This window comes from Balearica regulorum, chromosome 3 (assembly GCF_011004875.1).
Source record: "Balearica regulorum gibbericeps isolate bBalReg1 chromosome 3, bBalReg1.pri, whole genome shotgun sequence".
NCBI lineage: Eukaryota > Metazoa > Chordata > Aves > Gruiformes > Gruidae > Balearica > Balearica regulorum.
In genome coordinates, this window is record NC_046186.1 from 55,202,723 (window position 1) to 55,215,589 (window position 12,867).

At 48.0% G+C, this 12,867-nt stretch overlaps 2 protein-coding genes across 2 annotated transcripts in view; both read left to right on the top strand.

Annotated features, from left to right (window-relative positions):
* NUS1 (NUS1 dehydrodolichyl diphosphate synthase subunit) overlaps positions 1–12,867 on the top strand; it is a 255,199-nt gene that overhangs the window by 67,361 nt on the left and 174,971 nt on the right. The window lies entirely within an intron of this gene.
* SLC35F1 (solute carrier family 35 member F1) overlaps positions 9,319–12,867 on the top strand; it is a 259,717-nt gene continuing 256,168 nt past the window's right edge. Inside the window, exon 1 of the mRNA XM_075747977.1 lies at positions 9,319–9,746. Within this exon, the coding sequence (XP_075604092.1) occupies positions 9,544–9,746 (203 nt within the window). The 5' untranslated portion in view covers positions 9,319–9,543. The remainder of the gene's footprint in view (positions 9,747–12,867) is intronic.

The window sequence follows — 12,867 nt, forward strand, 5'->3', positions numbered from 1 at the left end:
GCAGGGCAGGGCTCCAGCTCTGCGGATAGGTACAAATGTACATAGAAATAAGAAGAAAACCTGTGTTTGCCAGAGCAGTTTATGCACCTGCAGCAAAAATCTGAAACCAGGTAAAATTTCCACCTATAAGTCTGTTGTTTAGCCTGGGATATGTAGTTGAACGTGCTCTGAAAACAAGTTAAAAGGAACAAGGCAAAAGGAGCTAGCATCCCGGTCATCAAAAAGAGCTGAATTTGGTCCAATGCTTTTGCCCACAGACCCTGGTTTCCATATCTCTTTTTGAAATTCAGTGTTGATTCACAGAATCCTTTATTAACCATTGGCATATTCTTAGACTATAAGACTTACTGGAGAGGGTACTGAGGGACGTGACTTCTCTGATCATCAAATCTAATCTCAGGAATCAAGCAGGATTAAGCACTGAAATAATTCCACTTTCTAGGTATCCATCTTTATCTTGAATATCGCTAATGATGGTGACATAATAACCTCATTATGTGATACCTTCCTAAGCATGAGTCGTCCTGTTAATCATGTCTGCTGCTGCTATTTCAGTAATTCAGAAATAAAATAAAAAATAACAATTGAATAAAGCCTTGAACCTGATGATAACTTTCATTAATCACCCAAAAAGTGGACTTATTTGCAAAGTGTGACTAGCAGGTATGATTTTCTTGCCCTAAAAAGCAAGAAAACTAGTCTTCAGAACACTGGTCTTTGGACTTGGCTCAACAACAACCCCTCCTTTCACTCACTTGCAGAATTACAGTTATGTCTTACCAACAAGGCCTGCAAAACAGCGTGACAAATGAGAAAAGTTAACATGGAAAGGCACTTTACACTTTGACAAGGAGAACTTCTTAGTATCTGAAGATCAGTCTTTATTTTTAAAAGATTAAGACATTTCACAAAAATGCACCAGACAAAGAATCACCTGAAAACAATTATAAATATCCCCAAATAGTGCTGCTCCTGAAGGAAGTATTCTGGTTTTTCTCTGGTTTTATTAGCTGTTATGTCTATTGATGGACACCCTAAATGGCCAGTCAGTCATATACATTTTGAATCTTGACTGAGGCAATAATCCCAAGAGGTGCTCGTCTCTCCAGTCCAGCAAGGAAAGTGAAAAGAGAGCTGAATCTCTTCCATTTCTATCAATGAATTTGAGTAATTAAGAATTTGTGTTGGTCAAACACTTTGTTGTTGCTTTATTTACATTAATTTTATTTTCACTCTTGTATAATGACACCATGTGGGAATAGATTACTTTATAGATGTACATCCTTCTTTTTCTGTAACTTTGTCCTAACAAAGTGAAAAATAGTGAAAAGATTACTCTTCCCAGCTCTTTCCTCTTCTGGAGTTTTCTGACCCCACGGTTACACATCCACATACTGTTGAAACACAACTCATCACAACTAAAATGATAATTCATAGGGCTGTAGGATAGTCTCTGGTCAAACCTCCTGCTCACGGCAGGGTGAGCCATGAGGTGAAGCCAGGTCCCTCAAGGGTTTTTCCAATCAGGTCTTGAAAACCTCCAAGGACGGAGACTTTCCATCCTGGACAGCCTGTGCTTAATAAAGCACTTGGAAGTTCTTGTAGCCTGTACCCTAAAGATGCTGTGATTTGGTGTCTTTCCAGCATCATCATACTAGAAAAAGAGAGTGTTTGTTCCTGTATATCCCAGACTCTAGGGCAGCCTGAAGGTCTAACTGAGAGCCTGACAGTCCTAGGTGGCCTCAGGAAGTTAGAAACGATAGAAAGCCATTTTTGCTTCCAACAGCCTACTCTGTCTTCAATAGAGCTGATACAAATACTGTACCAAAAAAAGCAGAAGGAAAGGCAGTGCAAAGGTCAATCCTCTTCCTCCCCCTATAGAATTAATTAAAACGCTGTCACAGATGTATGGATCGGCTCTGAGAAGGCGTCTTTGTGCAGCAGGAGCCAAGGCAGGTGGGACTAGATGTACACAAAGCCAGAGAGTGAAGACATGAGAAGTTTGAGTTGAGCACGAAGGGCAGGCAGTGCCAGCACAGGCATAGCTGCGGTCACAGCAGTACCACTTCCAATGGCCATACCACGCAGATAAAGAGGGAAAAGCTAAACCTGCCAGCACCACCATCACTACTGCTTGAAACTGCGACCCTTTTGCTCTTGCCTCCTGCAGCCTGTCTGTGGCCGGATGCCTCTGCCCGTGGCCCTGGGGGGAGGAGAAAGGACCACGCCACTCTCACGCTCGGTTGGGGCTGGGTTTGCACTCCCTGGGGTCTCACTCGAATCTCCAGAGGGTTTGATTTAGGTTTCAGCTCTCCCATTTTGTTTCCTCTGGGAGCTATGACAGCAGTAATTAGAAAACAAGAGCCTCTGAAAGCAAAGTGTTATTAACTAGGACAAAAGTCTGTCAATGAAATGTATTATAATAACACTAAGGCATGCAATATGTGTGGTTGTTTTTCTCTAGAGGTTAGCACATTTTCTATTTGGGGACACCCTTTAATTCCTCCATGGTATGTTTAATGGCTTTTCTTCTTGAGAAAAAGCACTCTCATTCCTGAGGTGAATTTCTTTAGATGTTGAAATCCTTTTTCCAAATGTAATTCTTGTCCAACAAAACTGCTGTGTCACTTTGCCCTGGAGTCTGGCAGTATGTCTCTTGTCCTCTCACCTCAAGTGTTTGCTTGGATACCGCTAACTCAGAGAGTGCATGGCCAGGAGGACCTCAAGATCACATTATATGACCTCTTACACATCATGGGCCTCTGTATTTCACTGAATTATTATCTCCGTATGGAAATTGTATGATGAAACTGGAGCAGTGAAATGGCTCTTAGTCCAAGGGCAACTTCACTCTTGAAACTCAGTCCTCTCCTTGTCAGATTGTTGATTATCTGGCTTGCAAATGGACTAATAAACCACCTCTGCTGTGAAGTGGGTCTCCCTTCCCTTTTTAGGGAGTCAGTCTCCGTTATCCTCAGGCTAGTGCTCCTAACTCACAATGAGTGTCCTAGACATGTGGGTAGCTCTGCATGCAGGAGGAACATGGGCAAGGTTCATTCTTAAGGCAAGGAAACAGATGGATGGTCCTAGACAAGTAGAATGGCTACATCTACTGTGTTGGTCCCAAAAATGTTTCACAAGTCGTGGATCAAAGCGTGCCTCCAACCTGCTGCCTGAGTCTGCCCTTCCCCAGGCAGAGGAGAGCTCTCCTGCACACCCCGGCTGCCCAAGGCATCAGCCAGAGGAGGGGTGCCCCTTTCACGCAGCAGGCAAAGGGCTTCCCAAGCGCGGGCGTGAGAGCTAGGGATGATGCACGAGCGAACAAAATCTCCAAGAAGGAGGGTTTTTTTGTAAAAAGTACAGGTAAGTAAAGAAATAAAGCAATATTAGATTGTCATATTCCTCCTGAAAAGGACTTCTCAAGACTTGTTTCCTCCATCTCAAAAGGAATTGGTTTGATTTTTCACATCTGCATATCCTGTTTTCTGATTGCTCAACAACAACAGGTTGAAAAGCGTTATTGTTTCATAGAAAACCAGGATTATTGGAAAAAATTGTTATTTCTGGACAAGTAGAGATACTTAAATCAGGGCGTACTGTAGGCTGACGTTCAATTATGTAATGAGGAAGGAGAGGAAACATGCAATAAAACAAATAAAAGTAATTGTAATGTGGTTTATTGAGAAGAACAAGTAGATTCAAATGGTATTGGGCTGTGCAAAAATAGCATCACGTGGCTATTATAAGTTCATTTATTTTTGCTAGCAGATTAGGGACTTCTTCCCGCTTGCTTTTTCGGTACTGAATATCAACAAGGGAAATAACAGTCTGCCTCCCTGCAGCTTTCTGAGCTGATGAGCTGTTGTTTCTTTCTTTTGAGATTCAGCTTTCTTTCCAATCTGAGGTTTTGAGCCTGTGAGTGACCCATGCTACAAGCAAAGCAGGAAAGTTAATACACTTCTTAATGAACCTCGGCAGGATTCATTTATTTTTATGCAAATTAGGAAAAGGACAAGTAGATAAATGTCTGCAACTGTCTAAAAGCTAGCAGTGACTGCATGGCTACTACAAACCTGGCTGAAACGATAGCTGCAGCAGTGAAGCAAGTGAAATCTTGAAGAAGAGGCAATCAGATGTGAGACAGGAGCTCTCCCCACCCTCCTCCAGAGAAACTGAGCTATCCCAGATGTTTCATTTCTGAACTGCTTGTGAACCTTGTACGATTGTAAGCTAAGGCATTCGCAGATTATTCATTGTACTTTTTATTGTGCCTTTGTTGCTCACCCGAGATGATGGAAACAAATAAATTCTGTTTAATTTTACCTTTTCTGTATTGTATAATGTATCTTTTTTATATGGGCTCAGCTGTTTGGTCTCAGGCTCCAATGGTATTGCAATGTAATTCTCCCTGTCTCTGTGTGCCTGTGTAAATATTCCCCTACAAGAGAGAACACTCCCTCCTGCAACTAATGAGAAAATTAAAATATTGTTACGGTGGACGTGAAAAATAGGCATTGTTACCCACAACCTTCCTCACCCCTTGTGTGATGCAGGTGGGGTGTCTTGCCTTGCTTGTGCTGCAAGGGAGTGAGGAGCCAGGGGGAGGAGCAGGTCTGTCTTCGTGCCTCCATGCTCTCTTCCTCTTGTTTTGTTAGATGCAGAGTTGCTGTCTAGGAACTGTACGTGGGCTGTGTGCTGAGATTCCCCACAGTTATGTTGCCTTTCCACAGCTGTTCATCCACTAGCGTGTATGAATAAACATGCTACACTCGGATTCAGAACCGCTGACTTCTCATCTCCTAAGAAGCTGACTTGTGAGGTCGTGATCATCTGTGACAACCTGGCGGACAGACACGGCGGTGCTGAAATGGGACACTGGTGTGTGGAGGCTGAGGATTAACATGAAGGTTGTGTCGCTGTGCTCTACCCCGGCTTCTTTTTCTCGTAGTCAGCCTCGTGTAGGAAACTTGTCAATTCTGAGTCTTTCTGAGGTGTTGGAAGGTGGCTGTAGTAATTAGGCTCTCATAATAAAAAACTTGCCTGAGAGGGGGTTTGGAAGCGTTTTGAGTAAAGAGCTTTTGTGCAAACCAACACCTTGCCTCTGTGGCTGTTGCTTGTCCCCACAAGCACCGTAACAAAGGCTGTCAACACTGCCCCGTGCAGCACTGCGTGTAAACATACCTGGGCTAGTTTTTTTAAATAAACTACAGAAGCACGACAGTTTCAGAATGGTGCTAAACCCAAACTCACCAGAAGTATGAATACGTCCTCTCTGGAATGCCATGCAGAAAAAAGCGAGATGAATCTTGGCTCTGAGCTAATGTTGATCCATACGGTGTTGCAGTAGTGTGCGCTAATGAAAGGTCTTCTCATTCTCTCCAGCTGCAACTATTTCATTCCAGGTATAAAATAAAACCAAAATGTAATATTTTATTACTAATAATCAAGCAATTTTTATAGCAAATAAAGTATTTAATATAAATAAAATGTTATATGAAATATTAATTTTTTTTTTTAATAAATCAAACAGCAAATATAGAATAGTCATTCAGACAGATGAAAAAAGGGATCATGACTCTTGGTAGCCCTGGTGTTTGCTTGAGAAGTGACAGACATGTCCAGTCTTGGCCAGAGCTTCTCCAGCACCACAGTTTTCCCACCCCCGAAAAGATGCGATGGAGCAGGCTGATTGCCTGACGGAATCCTCACGACAAGTCAAACAGCCTTGGGAGTACAACACTCACAGCTGCTCCACATCTTACACCAGAGCTGCAACCACTGGAATTTGGGATTCTTTTCTTGGAGCTGTTCATCAGCTGGGGACCAAGGGATGCCGACAGTATTGCAGAAAAGCAATTTCAGCAATTCCAGGAGACTCTGCTGGAATAGCAAAGACTGAGTTTTAACTCTCTAAAATTTGGCTAAGCTGAGGTGAGAGCTCAAATCCACACATCCAGCATTCAACCTACTTGGAGATGGATGCGCATATCTTCATAAAAATTGCTCATTTGTTGACTCTACTCCCCTGCTTATAGATTTTACAGGTGCTGTGTTGTCCCTCTAGTTCCTGGTTAGCCTCTGGTCCTGCTGCAAGTCCTGACAAGTCTTGATTGGGGTCAGAGCACAGCTACAAGGTCAGACCCCCAGGAGAGGACTTCCCTGCTTACCTTAGGGATCGGGCTTCAGGCATTAGGATTTAGGCTTGGGGCAGGCCCCCAGGCAGTGCGTTTGCAAGTTGGTGTGGCTGCTTTGTGCATGTTTATTGACAGAAACTCAAAAGTAAAAAGAACTCGGTCCCCTGCGAACTCAGGTGACCATGAAGACGTGTTTTTGTTTTATTTATGGAGGACGTTGGTGACCAAAAAGGCTGAGTCAGCTCAGTGCCTTCAAGAACCTGGCTTTAAACTCCTGTGACAATTTCGGAAAACTTAAAAAGAGACTTCATGCTAGAAGGCAAAGCAACTTCTCCAGCGTAAACCACAAAGAGGAGTCATTGGATTAACCTCTAGCGTGTTCCTCTGTTAATCAGCGGGATGAAATGCCTAACAAAAAAATACATTTTACAATTATACAAATTCTATTCTTATCTTTTGGTAGAATTAATCCAGTTGGGTGTTGTGTTAATGAAGATGCCAGACGTGCCGTAGTTGAATGTCAACACACTGAGGAACAGCTACAAGGGAGCTGAACACGCTTAGCACTGTGTTTGAAATTAGGCCAAGAGTGCTCAGACTGTGAGGGATACTGAGCCACCTGAACAGCGTCTTGAGTAATTAATAAAATGTTAAAAAACTGCTGTTCTCAATCAGTCACTGATTGTATGATGCAGTCAATCTGCTGATATTACTAAACAGAATCCATCCAGTATAATTGTTCCTCCCAGTAATTTTGTCTAATCCTGGGAGAAAACCCAGCATGGCTAAGCTGCAACATTAAATGGATGAAGCCATGCAATGGCGTAATGCTACACGTGCGGAATGATGGCGAGATAAACTGAAAAGTAATTGGGAACAATTTTATTGGACACAGCAAAAAGTTTGGCATTGTATTTATGCCAGACCTGTGTGTGCAAGAAATCCATTCGTCACGACGGCAGCAGTGCTGTCTGCACAGACCTACAGTTTCCCTCCGCATCAGTAAAAAGGGGGCTGCCAAATAAGGGGGCTGTCCTGAGGGCAGGAGCTTCCCACAGCCCCTCCGTTTATTGGCAGATCCCAAATTGGACTTCAGGTATGCATTCATTTGGTTTAATCAGTAGGAATAAAGTTACACAAACACTGTTGTTCTGATCCGCTCAGCTGTCGGATTAGTCTGAGACGGCCACTGAGCACCCAGAAGCAAACACATCTCTTATCTAAACCCTCTCATACCGGCACGGAGAATATTTCCAGAACATTTGCAGTTGCCATTCAGCCGCAGTTTGGAGAAACAGCACGTTTAACGAAGGGCATGGAAACGTTAACAAAGAGGTGCTAGAGGTACATGAGGTAGAGATGAGTGTGTGAGTCGGAGGTGCTACGGCTGGACCCAAACGGTGACGGCAGGCAGCGGTGACGGCAGGCAGCGGCGACGGCTGCACCAGCCCTGCGTACCGCCCCAGCTGCGGACGCTGAGGCTTTGGAGGCTCTGCCCCTTCCACTTCCAAGAGCTGCCAGGGAGAATGAACCTCATCTTCCCTCCACTTATGAAAACATGTGGTTGCCATGGGGGGAATAGGAGAGAGGAGAATCTCTTAGTAGCATAATCCGATTCAAGCAAGGTTCAGCTCGTGCTGAAAACAGCTGGCTTTTTGCCCAGAATGGAGAATGAACTTTAGAGGATTTTGAGTGAGTGAGCCCCATCTTCAAAAGCATTCCTCTGGTAGAGCAACATGCTCCACTGGATCTTGTCTGAAGACCTGTTAGACTGAGGCTGCTGAGGTACTCAGAGTAAATCAACATATTAAAAATTAATATTGGCAAAAGGAATAGTTCCTATAAACAGACATTACCGACCTGAAATCTAGTAATTAAAAAAAAAAAAAAATCACAAAAGTAATTTCAAATATTAGATCTATCTGATTTCCCTGGGGGACACTCCACAGCTTTATAACCACATTTCCCTGCTTTGTACAAATGTTCCTCTCACCTTCATGCCTTTGTGTAAGGTTCACACAAACACGAATACAGGGAGAGAATCTTTGACAAAAGTAAGTAGGGAGGAGCAATAGAATGGAAAAGGTGAAATTTCAAATTTATTTCACTTACAGGACTTTGCAAAAATATCATACAATATGTTTGAGAGAGACATGATCGATTTTAAAGGTTTGTATATGTTTTACCTCCTCTGAGCCTAATTCAATATCTTACTCTTTAAAATAAGAAACATTAACGCCACATTCATCCCATTTCTTTTCAGAGAGACTCCCTGTATTTGAAGGAGACTAACACAATAGTCTGTAACAAGCCTCGGCCAGGCATGAACTTGTAGCGCATCGTCCCTATGAAAAATGCATGGAGCTCTGAACTTTACGGCGACTGCCATCCCTCCTGCAGCGTAAGACCAAGGCTGGTGTTCAGAGGCATTTTTTATTTACGCTTTTTCCAATTCAGTGAAGACGAGCCAGGCCCCGCCACGTTTGAGAGGACGAAGGTACGGTCGTTCCTAGGTGTTCCCACCGCACCGGCCAGCGGAGGAGGTGCCGGGTTGCCTAGCTGTAGGCAGGAGTCAATCGACTACCAAAAAAACCACCCCAAAAGGCAACTAAATCCCCCTCCCCCCAAAAAAAACCCAACAACAACCCTATGAGTATTGAGCAGGGTGAAGTTTGGGGGTGAGTAAGCGCTCAGCCCGCTGGCCCGGCTCCCGCCTCGCCCCCTCTCCCCCCAGCGCGGAGCTCAGCGGGCGAGAGCGGGACGGCGGCACCAGCCCGCGGGAAGGGACCCCCATACCCCCCCCCCTTCCCCGCTCCTCCGGGCCGCCGCGAATCCCGCCCGGCTCCGAACGCCCCGCGGGGCGCGCGCGGCAGCGGGGGCGGGGGGGTGGGGGTGGACGGGGACCGGGGGCGCTGCCGCCGCCGCCGGCGCCCCCTGGCGGCCTCCGCCGCACTCGCCCGGCGGCATCGCGGCGCGCAGGGGCGGGCGCCGCCACACAGGGCTCCGAGGGGGGCTCCGCCGGCGCGCCGTGACGGGCCGGGCCGGGCCGGGCCGCGGCGGCAGCCGTTCGCTGGGGGTCCACGGGGCGGCGGCAAGCGGGGAACAAAGGGGATCGAGGCGGCGCAGCGGCGGCGGTTCCGCCGGGGGGAGGCACCGGCTGGGCGCGGGGGGTGTGGGGAGGAGGAGGAGGGTCGCCCAACTGCTGCCACTTCGTCGACCGTGAGCGGCACTCGCTGGCGGCGGCGGCGGCGGCAGCCCGCCCCTCGCTGCATGGCAGCCCAGTGAGGGAGGAGCGGGCGAGGGTCTGGCGCTGCCCGGAAGCCGAGGGAGCCAGCGCCGGCGGCAGCAGCGCCCGCCGCCCTCCCGCCGGGATGTGCCCCGCTCTCCGCTGAGGCGCATCCCCGCCGCGATGCTCTCCCCCGAGCGCCACCGCCACCACCGCCACCCCCCGCCGCCGCAGCCGCCGCCGCCGCCGCACCACCCGCCGCAGCCCAGCCATGTCGTGGCCACCATCGAGAACCTGCCGGCGGAGGGCGGCAGCGGCGGCGGCAGGAGCGGCATCTCCGCGCCCTCCTCCAGCGTGCGCCAGAGGATCAGGAAAGTGCTGAACAGGTGAGGCGAGGGGGATGGACCGGGTCTCCGGCGGCTCGGCTCGGCGCGGCACGGCTGGGCACGGCACGGCAGGGCACGGCACGGCAGGGCACGGCACGGCTTCTCGCCCCGCTGCCGCTCGCCCTGGGGCGCGCAGGTCCCGGGGGCGGCCGTCGGGGGAGCCCCGGCCCGGCCCCCTCGGCGGGGTGGAGCGGGGGGGGGGCGCAAAGGCTCCGACTGGGCGGCGGCGGCGGCTCAGCTGAGCCGGCAGCGCCTTTCCCCGCGGAAGCCGCGGGCAGGGGGCGGCGGCGCGGAGCCACCCCCGGCCCATTGTTGCCTCCGAGGCGGCGGCATGAGGCGCGGCCCCGGCCCCGTCCCTCTCCGCCGGTGCCGGTCGCACCTGCCCTGCCCGCAGGCACACCCCCACAGCGGAGCCCCCGCGCCTCCTGCCTGCTTCGGCTTTCCTGGCCCGTCGCGGACAGGCGGGGGGCGGCGGGGAGGAGGCAGCCGACGTCCCCGCTGCCGCAGCCCGGCCAGCGGCGGAGGCGCCGCCGGGGAAGTTGGAGCGCGGGCGCCGGGCGGGGAAGGGGCGGCGGGGAAGGGGCGGCCCCCCGGTCCCGGCGGGGTCCGCAGCAGCGGCCGGGCGGGGCCCGATGCTCCGGGGTGCCCGGTGGTCCCATGTGGGATTTTTGCCCGATTTCCGAGCAGCTCGCGTGCTCAGGGAGAAGCGCTCTGGCTGCGGGAGCGGGGTGCTGCCGGGGCCAGAGCTGGTCGGTTCGCTTGTGCGTGCGGCTCAGAATCGTCAGCGCAAAGATGGGAAAACTGCCGGGCACTCGGGTAAATTATTTCACCGAACGCACAAGAAAACAATGGAACCGTCGTACTTAAATCCTTTACGTTCTCCTCTTTGCCAGGGTTTGGTTTTTTTTTTTTTTTTTCCCCTGCACTGCATTTGATTAGGGCTGAGGTTTTTACTACAAAACAGGATCTATCCAGAGCCTAACTGCTTGCACTTCAGAAGGAGCCTCTGAGCTCCTGTCTGAAAAGCCAGCTGAAGCCATCACTTTTGCCTAATGACTTTTACGTGCTTAATAGAGCAGTTGCAGCGTTATGAGCAGCGATGGGATGGTGTGTAGCAGTGTCGGCTTCATTGTCCCCGCTTTAGTTTCGGGTACGGCTAATATGGATGAGCTACTAAGAAAAACATCAGCTCTTCTGTCTGGTTGTACTAATTTAGAAGATGACACTCATTGACTCTTTCAAGCTTTTTAGACATTAGGAAATTATCGTTGTTACTATCTTTGTTACAAATACATGAAGGTATTTGATTGCTCACAGATCATTGCTATTATATGCAGTTAATTAACTGTTACCGTTCTAGGAGGATCCTCAAAAGCATCCCTAAGGGAGGAAGTATTTATCCTTTGTTATTTGAGCATGAGAAGGATTGAAAAGAAGTTGAAAGAAGGAAGAGCAGCTTCAGCTCAAACTCAATTACGCATTTTCTCATACATGCGCGTTTTCAAATCTCAGTATAGTAAAATTCACTCAACTCCTCAACCCAACCTTAGGTCACCCTAGGTGTCCTGTGCCTGCAAAATCCCGATCTCTTCCTGCCTGGTCATCCTGAGGTGTGTGTCAGTCCTGAAATAAGACACTAGAGAAAAGAAGTTTTCTCAGGGGCAGCAAGAGATGTATGAAGATGTGGTGAGGGGATCAGACACAGAAGCAATAGGTCCTCCTGTTCAAGAGTGGTAATAGTGACCTCTGGGCAGCCATCAAATTGACCACAGTCTTCATGGCTAGGAGGCATTGGATTGATTCATATAGTTCAAGCAGTTACCATGTGTATGCATATATGTGACTCTCCATAGATAAAGAGACAAATCAGTATTTGTTGTCACATATATATATATATGATTGAAATGATAATATCTAGATTTTTTTTTTTTTTTAAGGGGGGAAAAGGATAGAAATTGCCTCTGGTGACCAAAGTTCAAATCTCTATTCTGATTCACAAACTTGAATCTAGAAACAAGATCTCCCATCACCCAGAGCCCTAAGGAACAAGAGCCCATTCACTTTTTCATGAACATATTCTTCTCCTCTCCTCAAACATGAAACAAGAGTCAAATTTTTCCAAATTTATGTGATTTATGGAGAGGGAAAAGACTTGTTACTGTGGCATTTTAAGGCAGCCTTTTCTTTGTGTAAGAGACTCCTTAGCCCATGCCGAAGTCTATATCAAGGGAAGCTTTGCCTGAGTTAGGTTTCCTTCAACTTTGCATGGGAGCTAAGGACTCAGCCCATGTAACATCATGGCTTTCATGCAATATTTCTGTTGATACAGTGAAATGAATCCTGGCACAGTGAAATGAATCTCAACACAATGTTTTTATTTTCATCTTCTATGGGAACAATAGCATCCAAATATGTAAGGGAAAGGAACAAATCTGTATGCTATATCCCTAAAGAAGTAGGAGCCCAGAACAAACCAAGCATTGGCTTCTTCAATTAGTGTATTTCTACTGGAAAAGGGTAGCACTTTTTATGTGCTGTCTATATTTGGTGCGCGCTATTTGCTTGAGACATATTTGTGAAAGTGTCAACTCATTGAGTTGAGCTCATGTGCTTCTGTTTTCTGCTAAACAGCAGATGAACAAAATAAAAAGGTTGACAATAGCTGGGGTTGCCAGAAACCTGCTTGTAGCTGGCAGAATCATAGAATCATAGAGTGGTTTGGGTTGGAAGGGACCTTTAGAAGTCATCTAGTTCACCCCTGCTGCAATAAGCAGGGACATCTTCAACTAGATCAGGTTGCTCAGAACCCCATCCAACCTGACCTTGAATATTTCCAGGGACGGGGCATCTACCTCCTCTCTGGGCAACCTGCTCCAGTGTCTCACCACCCTCATCGTAAAAAATTTCTTCCTTATATCTAGTCTGAATCTACCTTCTTTTAGTTTAAAACCATTACTGCTTGTCCTGTCGCAGCAGGCCCTACTAGAGAGTCTGTCCCCTCCCTGAGGACAGACTCTGGTATGGTCATGGAGGAAACAAGACAGCAGGAGAATGGGGATAGACACTGCCAGAAGCTGAGCATCATTTCTCTCTCACTTTATATGCAGTAGTTTGGTCACCC